The sequence below is a fragment of the Takifugu rubripes genome, chromosome 3 (genome assembly GCF_901000725.2).
Source record: "Takifugu rubripes chromosome 3, fTakRub1.2, whole genome shotgun sequence".
NCBI classification, from domain to species: domain Eukaryota; kingdom Metazoa; phylum Chordata; class Actinopteri; order Tetraodontiformes; family Tetraodontidae; genus Takifugu; species Takifugu rubripes.
The window spans coordinates 6,210,229-6,223,898 of NC_042287.1; the positions used below are offsets into that span (position 1 = coordinate 6,210,229).

Genomic DNA, 13,670 nt, shown 5'->3' on the forward strand with positions numbered 1-13,670 from the left:
ATAAATGCCCCCTCCCTCCAGCTACAAACCCTGGCCGCGCGCTCCCGCGCACTAATTCATTGTATCAGACTGAGGCTGAGGAAGCGCACAGCGACTCGGCGAAGCACCGCTCCGGGAATCACTGAAGGAAAACGACTACTAGCCAATTAAACTGCAGGTAAACTACTTTTTTTAAAGAGCGCCTACCTGTTGAGCAATGCCGACCCTCTCCTGCGGCGTTTAAAAGACACTCGGGCTTTGGTAAAAGTTGTCTGGAGCTTTGAGAAGCCTCGTTACCGGAGCTAGCGGCGCTAGCTAGCGCTAGCCCGGCTGGCTTCCCCTAACCGACCTCAATTTGAAAGCCGCTTCCGCAGTCGCCGATGTGTCGGGGGGAAAGGGGGCTGTGATCCGAGTGTGGCAACTTTAAGGACGAAACGGACCGGACCAACGCCACAAAGGTTCGGCGGTTAAGTGCTATAACTCCTAATAGTACTCCTTAATTGAACGGCAAATACTGACCAGGGTTGAAAATCGAGCCATTGTCGAACAATGAGCCTTTTTTCCCCCCGGCTTGCCTCCGCTGTCGAGTCGCCTTCCCCACGGCCCCAAGTCACCCCTGACTGGGGCAGTTCAACGTCAGCGGGACGTCAGGTTTTCCGGCACCGTGTGAGACTGGATCGATATCACAAACCACCTCCGTACTTTCAGTAAGCCGGCATTTTGTCGTTATGTGCGCGTTTTAAGTTGCGCATCAGTGGGGCTCGAACCCACAGCGGAAACGAAACAACTTGCGGATAGTTTCATCGCCGACCTCCTAATCTTAGGGTGTTTTTACTTCTGTATTTCTGAAAATGAGTGTGTGGGATGTGGGCCACCCACCCAGCCTTCCACTGCGGACACACTAGCCATCTGTTGCCGGTGTGATGACGCCATCTTTCTGGTGACCCACCCAGGTGCTCTCCGCTTCAGAAACAATGTCTGAGCGCTCACCAGCAGTCACTACTTCCTCTGTGCACCGGCCTTTACAGCGACAGAAACGGGAAATATTCGAGCTCCAGGAGGTGGCTGATCATTGGGTTTTTTTTCTTGTCATTCGACAATTCCTGTAGTCAAACATGTGGTTTTAGACTTCTGCTTTTTTTTTTTTTTGCTAACGGTAGCTTTATTTAACAAGTTGTTTTAGCTTTAACTGATGCTGCATCATGGGGAGATCAGCCTGACACCAAGGGTTTATTTCCCTCCAGGGCTCTAATCCTATTTCATTAAATAGTTGTATAACTACTTGATGATGTTCGTGTGTGCTGGTCAAGGGTTCCCCGTCTCTGTCCGCATTCATTGTCTCCTGATGTCACCTTTGAGAAGACAGGCAGGAAACGGTGTCCTTTAGACTCTGGTTGTGATTGATCATGCGATGTTTGGTCCACACAGGAACATTTTGAACCCCTTGTCAGCATTCATGCTCAGTTGTGGACTGAAACCAGCACCAGCCGCCCTTCCTTGATTTCACCTTCTGGCCTTTCCTATATGCCGGAGACGGCGGCAGACTTGCACCTGTCGTGTGTAGACGCACGCATCAAAAGGCAGCGTGTCCAAGTGCTGCAGGTGGTCCGTTTAGCATCATTTACATGCTGTAACTATGTGCTTTGGAGTTCTAGTGGGTTCTAAATTATTCACCTATATGGTTGTTGTCATTATTGGTATTTTAAATAGACGTTGCCATGTTTGCTGATGAGCAGGGTGTTTTACACTGCATCCCTACGCGCGAAGTCTCTATTGATTTAGGATTTGTGGAACATCCTCTGTTTGATCATATTTAAATGGTGTGATTTAGCATCTCTGGAGTGCCCTCGCCTCCTGTGTGCAGCAACAGATGGGCACATCCAACGCCTTTTCACTGGGAGTTAAGTAGGACAACTGACAGCATTGTCGTTTCTTACTGTCAGACAGCGATGCCTCTCCATGGTGCATCAGTTCCAGTTAGCCCTCGGCTACCTCTGCCATTAAAGCCTCCTGCTGCTCTCCGCTCTAATCATTAGCTTAGCTCCAAGGTTTTCTGCTGTCAGCATGACGGCATATCAAAGCAGCTCAACCCCGCCGTGTTTCAGGGCTGCAGCTGTTGGCTCAAGCCGGCTTGTCCTCATCACTGTGATGATGCGTGTATGAAACTGCAACGGGACCAGTAAACACACAAAAATGGGTGCTTGTGGACTTTCACAGCTTTTGTGAATGTCGTTTATTTCTTACAGAACGGTGTTGATGCCTTAAGCGTGGCAGCCTGTGCAGATATGTTGGTGAGGAGAGGTCAGACCAAGACATTTACCAGGCAAACGCAGCATTAACTGGTGTTTCTGCTGCGCCACAGCAAGGTTTTTCCAGGGTGGAGCAGAAACTGGTGGGAAGGTTCTGTTGGGTTCCCATGCTTGGTCCCCAGCTGTTAGCCCATTGCTCCACTCTCTCATCTAATAAGAGCTGAATGTAGCCACGGCCTTTGTGGGTAGAAAATCCCACTTATCATCTCGCAGTATTATAAGTGCACCCGTTCAACCATAACACTGCAGCAGCCCTAATTGAAAGGCTCGCACATTGTTGTTTACCCATTTTTGAACTACTCCTCCAGGCATTAATCCCCCCCCTTTTTTTGTCATTTCTTTTTCTCCTCCAGTCATGTAGGGAATGGTCTGATCATTTTTGACATGGCTGTCCTACTTAGATGAACACCATCTACCACTTATTGGATCCTTGGTGCACATCACTGTGCTCTAGGGTCCGAAGGTAAAAGATTTGGGACAATAGAGTCTCTAAAATGTCTCAGTCTTATTTTGAAGAACGGGGCTGCATTATCTTCTCCTTTTGTTTGTTGTAAATAATAAACCTATCCAGAATGTATGTCAGCTCTGTAAATGATGATGACGGGCTATTGTCTGGCAGGTGGGGGCTAACGGGTAGTTGCAGATGTGATTGCATCACGTCACATCTGCAACTGTTGCAAACCAAAGCGGTGGCTCGGTTGGAGCATTGCCAGGAAGCCTGTCCTCCCCCACACTGGTGGAAGAACAATGATTGACACACAGTGCTTCTGCTCCCCAGATTAAGAAGGAAATGAGCCTTCAGCCATGTGATTTATCACCATCTCCACGTGAGGTCGCGGCGTCCTCGCTCGCCTGCTAAATACACAATACGCACAGTGTCTTGGTGTGAAAGCTGGGAGCTGCAGAAATGCCCCCATGACAGAGCAGCTGGTATAGAGTGATCACTGTCCCTCTGGGCCAGCAGGACTTCCCGCTCATGAATGAGCGCAGTCAGTCCAGTTTTTGGTTCGGACTGTAAAATCTTGTTTTTGGGTGATCGGAAGTTTTGATTTAAGGTCTGAAACACCTTTATGAAAGTGGCTTCAGCCAATAACCTTTGGGTCGATGAGCGCACCAGCACCCCCCCAAATCAGGTGGACCAGCCTCGCCCTCCAGATGCCATCGTTGGCCCCTTAAGTAAGAAGCCATTACTGGAACCTGCCTGGTTTTTACTTCCTGGTCACGTGAGTCCGGTGTGCAGTAATGACCTATGTGCTGCTGTGGAAGGGTGGGGCAGAAAGCTGCAGTGGTGACTGGTGACTGGTACCATTACAGACACATACTCGGAGGTTAATCTCCCCCAGCCAACTGGTTTAAAAATGGGTTCCCTGCTGAGTTATTGCGTGATTGGCAGGTAATGTCCTAATTATTTAACCTGATTGTATAACAATGTGGGCAACTGTATCGTGCTGAAGTGTAACAGCTGCTGCCTTGGTTCTACCTGATGTCACACTATCCTGATCCTTCTGCCCCCCCCTCCTCTGTTGTTTTACAGGGATGGCAGCCATCCGTAAGAAGCTGGTGATTGTGGGGGATGGAGCTTGTGGGAAGACCTGCCTTCTTATAGTCTTCAGCAAAGACCAGTTCCCTGAAGTCTACGTCCCCACCGTGTTTGAGAACTATGTTGCTGACATCGAGGTTGATAGCAAACAGGTGAGATAAAAGGGTTTACCTGCAGCTCAGTCCCGTTTTTACTGTCTGTTTTAGCATGGATGAGATGACAAACTTTGTCCTCATTTAAGCCGGCAGATGTCCAATTCACCATTTTTACATTTTAAAATAGTCCATATAGTGTATTACTATAAAACTATAAGAAATCCATTATTACACCGTCTGGACAACCCTGTGTTCAATGTAACTGGGCACCAGCGGTGCTTCCTCCTATCGTAATCACTGAAATTTGACACCAGTTTGTCATATTTAGGCCACTCTGAGTACCAAGTACTCAGAGGACTGAGCCCGACTGTTATGCCCCAAACCAGACGCCTCTTACTTTTATTGATTTTTAAAGTGTTCTTTTGTAATGATTCATGTTTCCTTCCCATTTCTTTGTACTGTTTGCTAACCCACCCTTGTCCTTTTCCACACTCTTCCTCACCACAATGATGCATCTGTTAGGTGGAGCTGGCCCTGTGGGACACTGCAGGTCAGGAGGATTATGACCGGCTGAGACCTCTCTCTTACCCAGACACTGACGTCATCCTCATGTGCTTCTCCATAGACAGCCCCGACAGCTTAGGTGAGAGGAAAGAACGCTTGCATGTAGCACAACTCCCACATGCGTTGCAGTCATGTTGTGTAATATCAGGGTGCCTTTTTAGCGTAGCACTTCTGAAAATGCATGGAATCATGACAAATCGTTTGGATTCGGACGAGTTCCTCACTCATTTCTGACGTGTTTATTTATTTATTTTTATTTTATTTTTTTGAGGCTCGGTGTGAGTCACGTTTGAATGATTCACGTCGCTCAGCATTAACTTACCTTCTTGGTTTTACTCCATCACAGAAAACATTCCAGAGAAGTGGACCCCTGAGGTGAAACACTTCTGTCCCACTGTTCCCATCATCTTGGTGGGAAACAAGAAGGACCTGCGCAATGATGAGCACACACGCAGAGAGCTGGCCAAGATGAAGCAGGTGCGGGCAGTCTTTTGCTTCCTTTTTTTATTAGGCTTCCACTCTGGCATGAAAAAGTGAACCCAGGAGCCTTTTAAGCAGTTTAAATACAAAACTTTATATCTGCCGCATTAAGAATCACAATAAGATCGTTGCTAGACAATTAAAGTGTATTGTTTTCCATGCAATAGGAGCCGGTTAAATCAGAGGAAGGTCGGGACATGGCCTCGCGGATCGGAGCCTTCGGCTACATGGAGTGTTCTGCTAAGACCAAGGATGGTGTGCGGGAAGTGTTCGAGATGGCCACCAGGGCGGCGCTGCAGGTCCGCCGCGGCAAGAAGAACAACAGATGTGTGCTGTTGTAAAATGGCCACAACACATGGACAGTTTTACCCTGGAGCTACCATACCCAGGGGGACAGGGCTTGGGGAGGGATGGAGGGCTTTTCTAGATGGGACCGGGAGGGAGGGGGGGGGGAGAAAAGAGTGCAGTAAATGACTACGCTGTAAAATGGCTGTGGGACTGACTTTACCCTGGGACTTGGCCTTGCTGCAGAGGGGCGGGTGGGGCAGAGGGTGGATGAGTGGGGAGAACACAACATGAATGACTACCGCTGTAAATCATTGGGCTCTTCATCCAGGTGGGCAAGCGACACCAGCCAGATGCTGGTGTGTCGTGCTTTTAGGCAGATACACTGATAAGGATCACAAAGGTGTCCTGGGTCTTTCTAGAATCCATCAGTCAAACTATGGGATGTTGCAGTGACTGTGTTCTGTACATACAACAAAAATCCAGGTTTTAGTTTTGAACTTGTCAGGTGACTCAGGGCCAACAGACGGCACAGTGAAAGAGTACCACTGTAAACAGCCACCAATGGCCCCGGGGAGAGTGCTGTGGATGGGGCAGGGGCAGGGGTGGGGGCAGGGGCAGGGGTGGGGGCAGGAGACACTCATAACTCAGACAAGGACTGAGTTTTGCACACTCCTCAAACATGTGACAACGCCTGAGCAGAGACAAGCTCCTGATGTTAAAGTAATGCAGTAGGTTTGTCTCCATGAGCAGTTGGAGTGGTCAGAACTCCTCCGGCACCATAGCTGGTGTAGTCTCTCAGAACCATGGGGGCTGCTGGACAGAGGGTGACCCCCGAGTCCTAGTCCTTCAGGGATGATGTGGTACGGCAGCAGTGTTGTGAGTCCTTATTTACATCATTGAAGGAGATGATAAATCCCCCTCAGGCAACAGCTACCTGACTCCAGCTGAGGGCTCTGGGCCGCAGTGCTGGTGTTCCACATCTCTCCACCTAAAGTTCTGATAAGACTGCTGAGGGTTCTTTTCTCATCCATTTGCAGTCCCACTGGGTGACAACGGTAGCTTTCTACCAAGCAGAGGCTCTGCTCCCACCCCTTCCTCTTCCACACAGCTGACTGCTGGTGCTCAGCTTCTCCTGGTTTTGGACCAGGAAAAAGAATAAGGAGCAGAGAATCTTGTTTACATGCACATGACCAGTCTCCATGTTTGGGATGAACTATTCTAATTTAAGGGCAGATATAAGCGGTTCAGAATTAGTTTGAGGTGAAAATGTGCCTGGGTTTCAGTGTTGTATTTGTCCACCATTTACATGTCTGCCTTGACTGGTTAGTTTTTGGTACCGCGCATCTTCAGAAGACAAAAATATGAACCAACCCTGGTCACCAGAAGTGGCCCGGAAATACCAGAATCGTTGGGTTGGGCAGATGGAAAGAGGTGCTCCAGCTTCTACTGTGATCAGTCGCCTCTTTCAAGGTTCCTTGCATCCCAAATTTCAGGACGCGCAGTCGGATCATCCGCCTTCTCCAACCTTTCTGGGTCTTTGGTGCCGCTTCCGGACTCTTGGTTGTCATACCCTCCTATTCTTCATCCTGGTCTACAGAGAGGAGCCTGTTCCAGAAACTAGCGTATTTTATTTTCTGCTTGAAAAGAAGTCTATCAGTATTTAAAATAGGAGGCAGATGACTGAGTGACTACTTGTGTGTTGTTGCTTTAGTTTATTCTGTGCTTTTTTTTTTTTCTTTTCTTTTTTTCTCTCCCTGATTTACTCTGAATTGTGACGACCTGTCAATCATCCCTGCCAAACGCCGCTTGTTGTTGGGCAGTCAGGAGAAAGGCTGGCCTCTCGGCTGCCTGTTTAGAGCATCGCCACGACCACACGCGCTGGGTTTTTTTCTGTTTGTTTGAATTGCAAACTACTTTTTAATTCTACTTTTAATGATTCTTTTAAATCATAGGTTTGGATGCTGAACCAGTTGGCTAAACAAAGAAACAGGAAAACAACGCAGTATGCAATGTCTGTAAATATGAGATGTGGGTTTGTTCATACTAGACTATTACACACGCACAGGACTGGAAAGTGTATTTGTAAACTAGCTTTGGTTTGTGTAATAAATGACTTTCTATAACGCTCAGCGTCTCTCTGGTCTGTGAAGAGCTTGGAGTTTATTCCAAGCACATCAAGTATGAATGAACTGATGGGTTCATCAGGAGAAACCTCAACACAGGAAAATCAAATGATTTCTATTCAAATGTCCTGTCCAAACAATGTGGCAGAAACTTCGATCAGTCGGGGGACACTCGAAGCACCAGGGCTGAAGGACAAAGATGTCTGACCCTCCATCACTGAAGGGTGGTTTTCAAGGTTCCTCCCCAGCAGAGGATGCTTTTAGGGCTTCACGGTGCAAATGTGTGGCAGCTGTTCCACTTCAGCTTACATTTCTCTCACAAAATAAGAGGAATGAGGGGACAAAAAGACTGGATGATTCCAATATATAGGTGGGAATAAAACTGCTTTTGTTTTTGTACAGACTATTCTGATAGAAAGCCAGAAATTGTCTTCAATATAACTGTGTATATTCTAAAGATGTTTTTCAAAATTAATAGAATTACAATGACTTTAACATCAGCCTGAGCTTAAGTTATAAAAGGGAGTAAAAATGCAGCATCTGAATTCTAATTACAACTGAAGTGGAAGAATTTTAATACAATGCTACAAGAAATGTACTCGTTACATCGGACATCATCATTTCTCAGCACCAGAACAGCTGCAGGCTCACCAGAATCATGCAAATTCATATGGAGATAGACTGGAGGACAGGAACCGCTCAGTGAGGGCCCGTGCTGTGGTGGTGAACTCCGCACGCATGTGTGTGTGTGTGTGTAGGCTGCAGAGGTGAATCATTCCCGGCCTGTGTGGGATGATGCTGGATGTTGTGGAGTAATGCCTGAGAGCTGCGAGCGTGCTGGGAGAACTGCTCCGCAAGCAAAAATAAAAGACGGCAGTTGTGTAAGACGGTGCGGAGGTGTGGAAATGCACAGGATGCACAACAGAATCACTTCACGCTGGTAGCTGCCAGCTACGACCTGGCGCCCGCGCACAACGCCACAGCTAGCCAGACATCCGAGATCAACAAGTCGATCTAATGATATCAATGAGGTGTGATCATGTAAAGAGGCAGAATCTGCTTTCACAAATTACAGCATCCGTGGAACTTTGGCCACAAGATATTTGAATCAGGTTCATTCAGATCGCCGCTGGGATTTGACCTCTGGTACGTTTTCTAGTGAGAGGAGAGGAGAGGAGGATGGATGAAGAAGCAGTAAAGATGGGAGAAGAATGCTTCCAAAATACTGAGTGGGTGGATTTGAGGGGAGTTGGTTTGGGCATTTTCTAACTGAACCGAGTCCCTGCGAAAGAGAATTGTTCAGATATTCAGTGGCACGGAGTGTGCAGATGTTACACACATATTCCAAAACAGCTGGAAGGTGTTCAGGGGCAGATGACACCAGTCTCCACTTTGTTCATATCACTTGGAGATGCTTCCTGGCTTAAGTCTCCACATTGCAATAATGTCCAGCTACACCCAGGAGCTGCTAAAACAGAATAAAAACTTCTGCTTAGTTACAGAATATCACATTGATTTTCTTTTTATGGTCTCATTGCTTATTTAACGTGTTGAGATGGGGCTGAAGTGCTCTGCTGAAGGAAATGAGCAGGCCTCGACACAGACGAAAGTCTGCAGTTAGAAGGGAAGGAAGGAAGGAAGTTCGTCATTGCCTGCTACACCCTGAACTGGGCCGGACACGGAGCGGAACGCCGCGCTGCACCACTTGTAGGGGAATGAGCTGAACAGAGAATGACGAAGCTGTTGTCTGTCTTTCCCTCCTTTCAGCGGGCAGCTCTGTCGAGCAGCCGGGAGGAGTGAGGCTCCACGCCGCCGAAACGCCAGCTTTATATACCGCTCTATTTTTAGCCCCTCGCGAGCGCGACTATATTTAACCAATATGAGCTCATAGCTCGCCAGACTTGCCCAATGAGAAGAGACGATGAATGAAGACAATGGCCAATAGAAAGGACCGATAGAAGACAGAGGGGCGGGCTTAAACTCGAGCCAATCATTTACAGTGAAACATGTCGGAGCTGCGAAGGTTCTGCCACCTCCCACAGGAGAACAAAGATGTCTCACTCTGTTCCGTTTTCTTTGTGTGGAAGTGCAGAGACTACGAAATTTAAAAAGTAATCTAAGCTTTAATCACGAACATGTTTGAGTGTTTATACCATTTGCATAATTATTTAACCGTTTATCTAAGTCTCAACCTACCTTCTACATTTAATTTTCCACGGCATGAAAACAGCAAATTCAAGCATTTACCTCAGATTTTGTGACGCTTCCTACATGTCACAGCTTGCAAAGCAGGGCTCTTTTAAAGCCTGTACTGCTGTAGGCTGGTAATATTGGCCCATTCGGCCGAGGGGATTGTTTCAAAAATATGCTGCAAATTTTTACAGGGCTTCTTCACCGGTTGCACCATTAAAGCCCAGGCAATTTAAACTTGGTAGTCCTAAAGGTTCAGACTTCAAGGTCAAAGATATCTCTCTTGCTTTAATACATCTTCTCTTTTCAGAATGAACCAAACTAGCTTTCATTTACCTTGAACATATAGAAATGAAAGATCAGGGTGACAAAATTTTTAAAAACATTTATACATTTCCCAAGTTTTGATGATCTCTCAGCAAAAAAAGGGAAAACAACAAAACAAACAAACTGAGGCACACAAGCTCAAGTTAAAACTATTATGTCTCATAAGTTAGTGTGTTATTATCCTTCTTGAGACTGTTACAGAATAAGACGAAAGAGGAAACGTGAAATGCACGGCTGAGCATGTTTAACATCCTGCAAGTGACAGGGATGTGTCATAATATTTGGAGATTGCCCTCCTACGGTGAGACTACAGAACATCACGACGTTTAAATGTTATAAAGAAAATCGCTGGTCGCCTTCGGCCGTTTCATTGTTCAATAGACGATCTTTGGCGATGACTTTGTACCGGTAACACTGGCTCTTCTGTCTCTGTCTGAGGTGCATTTTTTAGCTTTGACACGAGTAAATCTGTGATAAAGGCTGGCCAGAGACTACGAGTCAGCCATACACCCACCTATCTGTTGTTCCCAAAGTTTTATTTTTAGAGCACCGTCCACACCTAAACACAACGCCCACTGACTTATGTGTCACCGTTTTAAATTAGTAGTTTCCATGACATAATTTAAAAAAAAATCCATTAAAAAAAAGGTTGGCTGCCATTCACTTCTGAAATATGTTGTTATTCAACATCTCAGGTTTTGGGATTATCCAATCACATTCCTAATGCTCTTATTTTACTGTTAGGTTTACGGTGAGCGCGCCGCCGTCCACCGCACACAAAAGATTCCAACACATTGTGGCGGGAGCGCGCGGGACGATTAGACCCACACCCTAAAGTCCGCGGCACCCCACCCTGTCATAAAGCCCATCACAGCTACATTTAAACCCAAACCTCTCTTTAGGGTTTAACCCCATTGGTCAGTTTATGAAGTCTGGAGAAATTCTTAACATTTAGGACTTTAATGACATTATATGAAACAGCTTTTGTTCAATTAATGTAGTGAATTATCAGGGACAATCTACACGTGATGTGATATCCAAAAAGGCACGAAGCTTTACTATTATTGTTATTATTAGTCTTACGTGCTTTTCTTTTTCTGCTGATGAAGTGTGTGAGCATATACCGCCCTCTAGTGGTGCTGCTAATTCTGCTAATACCATCAAGCGTTTAACTTCATCTGTTCTCTCGTTCGCTGGAAAAACACTGAAATTACTTTCTTCATGGTGAAGTTCTACTCTACTTTAAATTCCCGTTTATTTTATGTTTTTTGTCCAACTTTCTTTTTTTAACCTTTTAAAAAGATAATTCAGAATATCGCGAGATTTCAGTTTTTTGAGCACGAGACTTCAATTTTGCAGAAGGAGAAACGCTAGATAGCAGCAAAGTTCCACCTGTTGTACGCTGTAAAGCCACTATTTGGTCTCCAGGTATTAAAGGGCGTCAAACATGATGTTTTGGTAAGACTTTTTTCAAAAATATTTATCTAAAACCTCATAACAGTATGCCCCTGTTTGTTTGTTTTTTAAAAAGAACCCTTTAACTATGTTGATCAATGTAAATAGAAAATTAGAGATCCCTCTTCAAAACATGGTTACAATTTGTAAGAGTTTGTTTGTCCTAAATTATTGTAACAGTTAAACTAATCTTTGAAAAATTTGCCAGTATATAGTCCTAAAGTTGAACCATTGTTATATCTAACTTAAAGTGGCATTGTCGGCCTCAAGATTCAAGATGTACTTTATTCATCCCGTAGGGAAATTGAATTGTAGTAGCAGCCTAACGTGGATTAATATAACTGGAGACTAGGTTTTGTATTTACAAAGTATAGAAACAGAATAAATAAATACAAATAAGATCAGAATGTTATAAGCATATATACAGCATATATTATAAGCACATATATATAATATATACACATTATAATATATACACATTATAATATATACATATTATAAGCATATATACATAAATATAGAATAAAATAGAAATAAAATTACAACATAAACATTACACAATTATTGTTGAGTTGGTTTGGATGAAAACTCATGAACTAACATGACAACAAGTGACAGCTTGCTTTGTCAGCCAGGAAGCTCGGACTGTGTGATGTATGATCTGACACTGGTAATGATCCACACAGCCAGAACTTCCTGGCCAACTGGCTGGTTGTCAAAAAAGAAATCAAGGCTTTTTTGTCCACGCTAGCTGGTAGGCCATTATTTTAAATTATGAGCCTCACTAATCTGATGAGATGGAGGACATTTTTCTCATTGTCCAGTGTTACCAACACGACAGTGTAGATGGGTTCCAGTAACTCAATTTTAGGCAAAAAGCCCCCCCCCACACACACACACGCAACATGTTGCATCACTGATTTAATCATCATTACAGGAATCTTGAGGCTCGTTTTCATTTTACTCTGTAGTGTGGGTACAAACACAACATATCAAGTAAGTAGAAATGTCATGAAGCAGAAACATCATGAAGAAAAACCAAATCAAACAGACAACAAATGGACCAATGCAAACATAATGCATCGTTGCACAACAGCATTTGTGCTGATGCGACAGAAGTGATCGTGCAGATAACTTGAATCATTACTAATAAGAAATAAGACTCTGTTGACGGAGGTGTTTGCCGAGTTCCCCGTCTGCCACAGAAGCAGCAACTTCGCATCAAGAACGAGCAAAAGTCTGTCAGTACCAGTTGTTAGTGATACAATATACAGAGAAATAACACAGAAAACTGCAGAAGTTTGCAACATTATATGATGATCTTGGGCTCAAATGTGTTCGTACTTGCGTGAAATCACGACTCATTGACAGCCCAGAGAAAGAAAATGAGTATTTTAGTGGTAAATGAAGTAACAAATGCTGACAGGTGCAGCCGGGTCAGAACTGGAGTGAAGTGCTTCCATGACCCGGCGTACATGTGGAAGTGATGACTCCTGCAACCCTTCACTTCCTGTTGTGCTAAATTAGACTTGGAAAGGCCATCAGGATGAAACTTGTATCTTCACTCTTGGCTGTCAGCTTTTCATACTTTAGTAGAATCTCAGCAACTTTCCCCAACTGTCACAGCACGTGCTGTGACTCAACGTCCTACATGTGGGAGTAGTGTCTGTAGTAGACGTGTTCATAAAACGGAGCAGAAATATTTTGGCTTTATGGGGCATAGTTATATTCATAGTGCCAATTATTTGACATCTTCCTTCTTTTAAAATGCCTCCAGTTGATGATCAGATTTGCCCGTATCCAATTAAAATCAGTACGTGTTTGTGTAAACAATAGGTTAGAGAACATTTCTTGCAATTTATCTGTTGGGTCACAGTTTAAAAAAACCTGCACTAATTATACAACAGCAAACAAGCTGAGAGAATAAATCATTTATTAATCAGAAATCCTTTGAGGGAGGACATAACTTGTTCATTTGCACGCAACCTAAATTCATTATTTATCCCAGAGAATGAATAAATTGTCCCGGCTAGCCTGTGATTGAACTTGAGTTTCTGAATAAAAAAGGAAAAAAAATCAGCTGGTGCTTATTTACCCGCGTGAGCCGCTCTCCAGTGAAAATAACAGAGGAAAAAAGGCTCCAGTTTTAATGATTGCATTTGGGTTGGGCATAGAAATGCACGAAATAATGAGAACCGGGGAAGGAGGAGATGGGTTGCTTTATTAAATTGATTTTTAAGATCTTGCTCCGTTATTTTAATGAGCTTCATAGTTTGGTCCTGATTATTTTTCACATTTTTCCCCCCTCCATAGTTCGCAG

The 13,670-nt window shown here is 44.7% G+C and overlaps 1 protein-coding gene across 1 annotated transcript; it reads left to right on the plus strand.

Moving 5' to 3' along the window:
• The first annotated feature begins 17 nt into the window (after window positions 1-17).
• rhoab (ras homolog gene family, member Ab) lies at window positions 18-5,316 on the plus strand. Its single transcript, XM_003963010.3, has 5 exons — window positions 18-157; window positions 3,823-3,980; window positions 4,446-4,566; window positions 4,834-4,964; window positions 5,135-5,316. The coding sequence occupies exons 2-5, from the start codon at window positions 3,825-3,827 to the stop codon at window positions 5,306-5,308; spliced, it is 582 nt and encodes a 193-aa protein (XP_003963059.1). The 5' UTR covers window positions 18-157; window positions 3,823-3,824; the 3' UTR covers window positions 5,309-5,316.
• The last annotated feature ends 8,354 nt before the right edge of the window (window positions 5,317-13,670 follow it).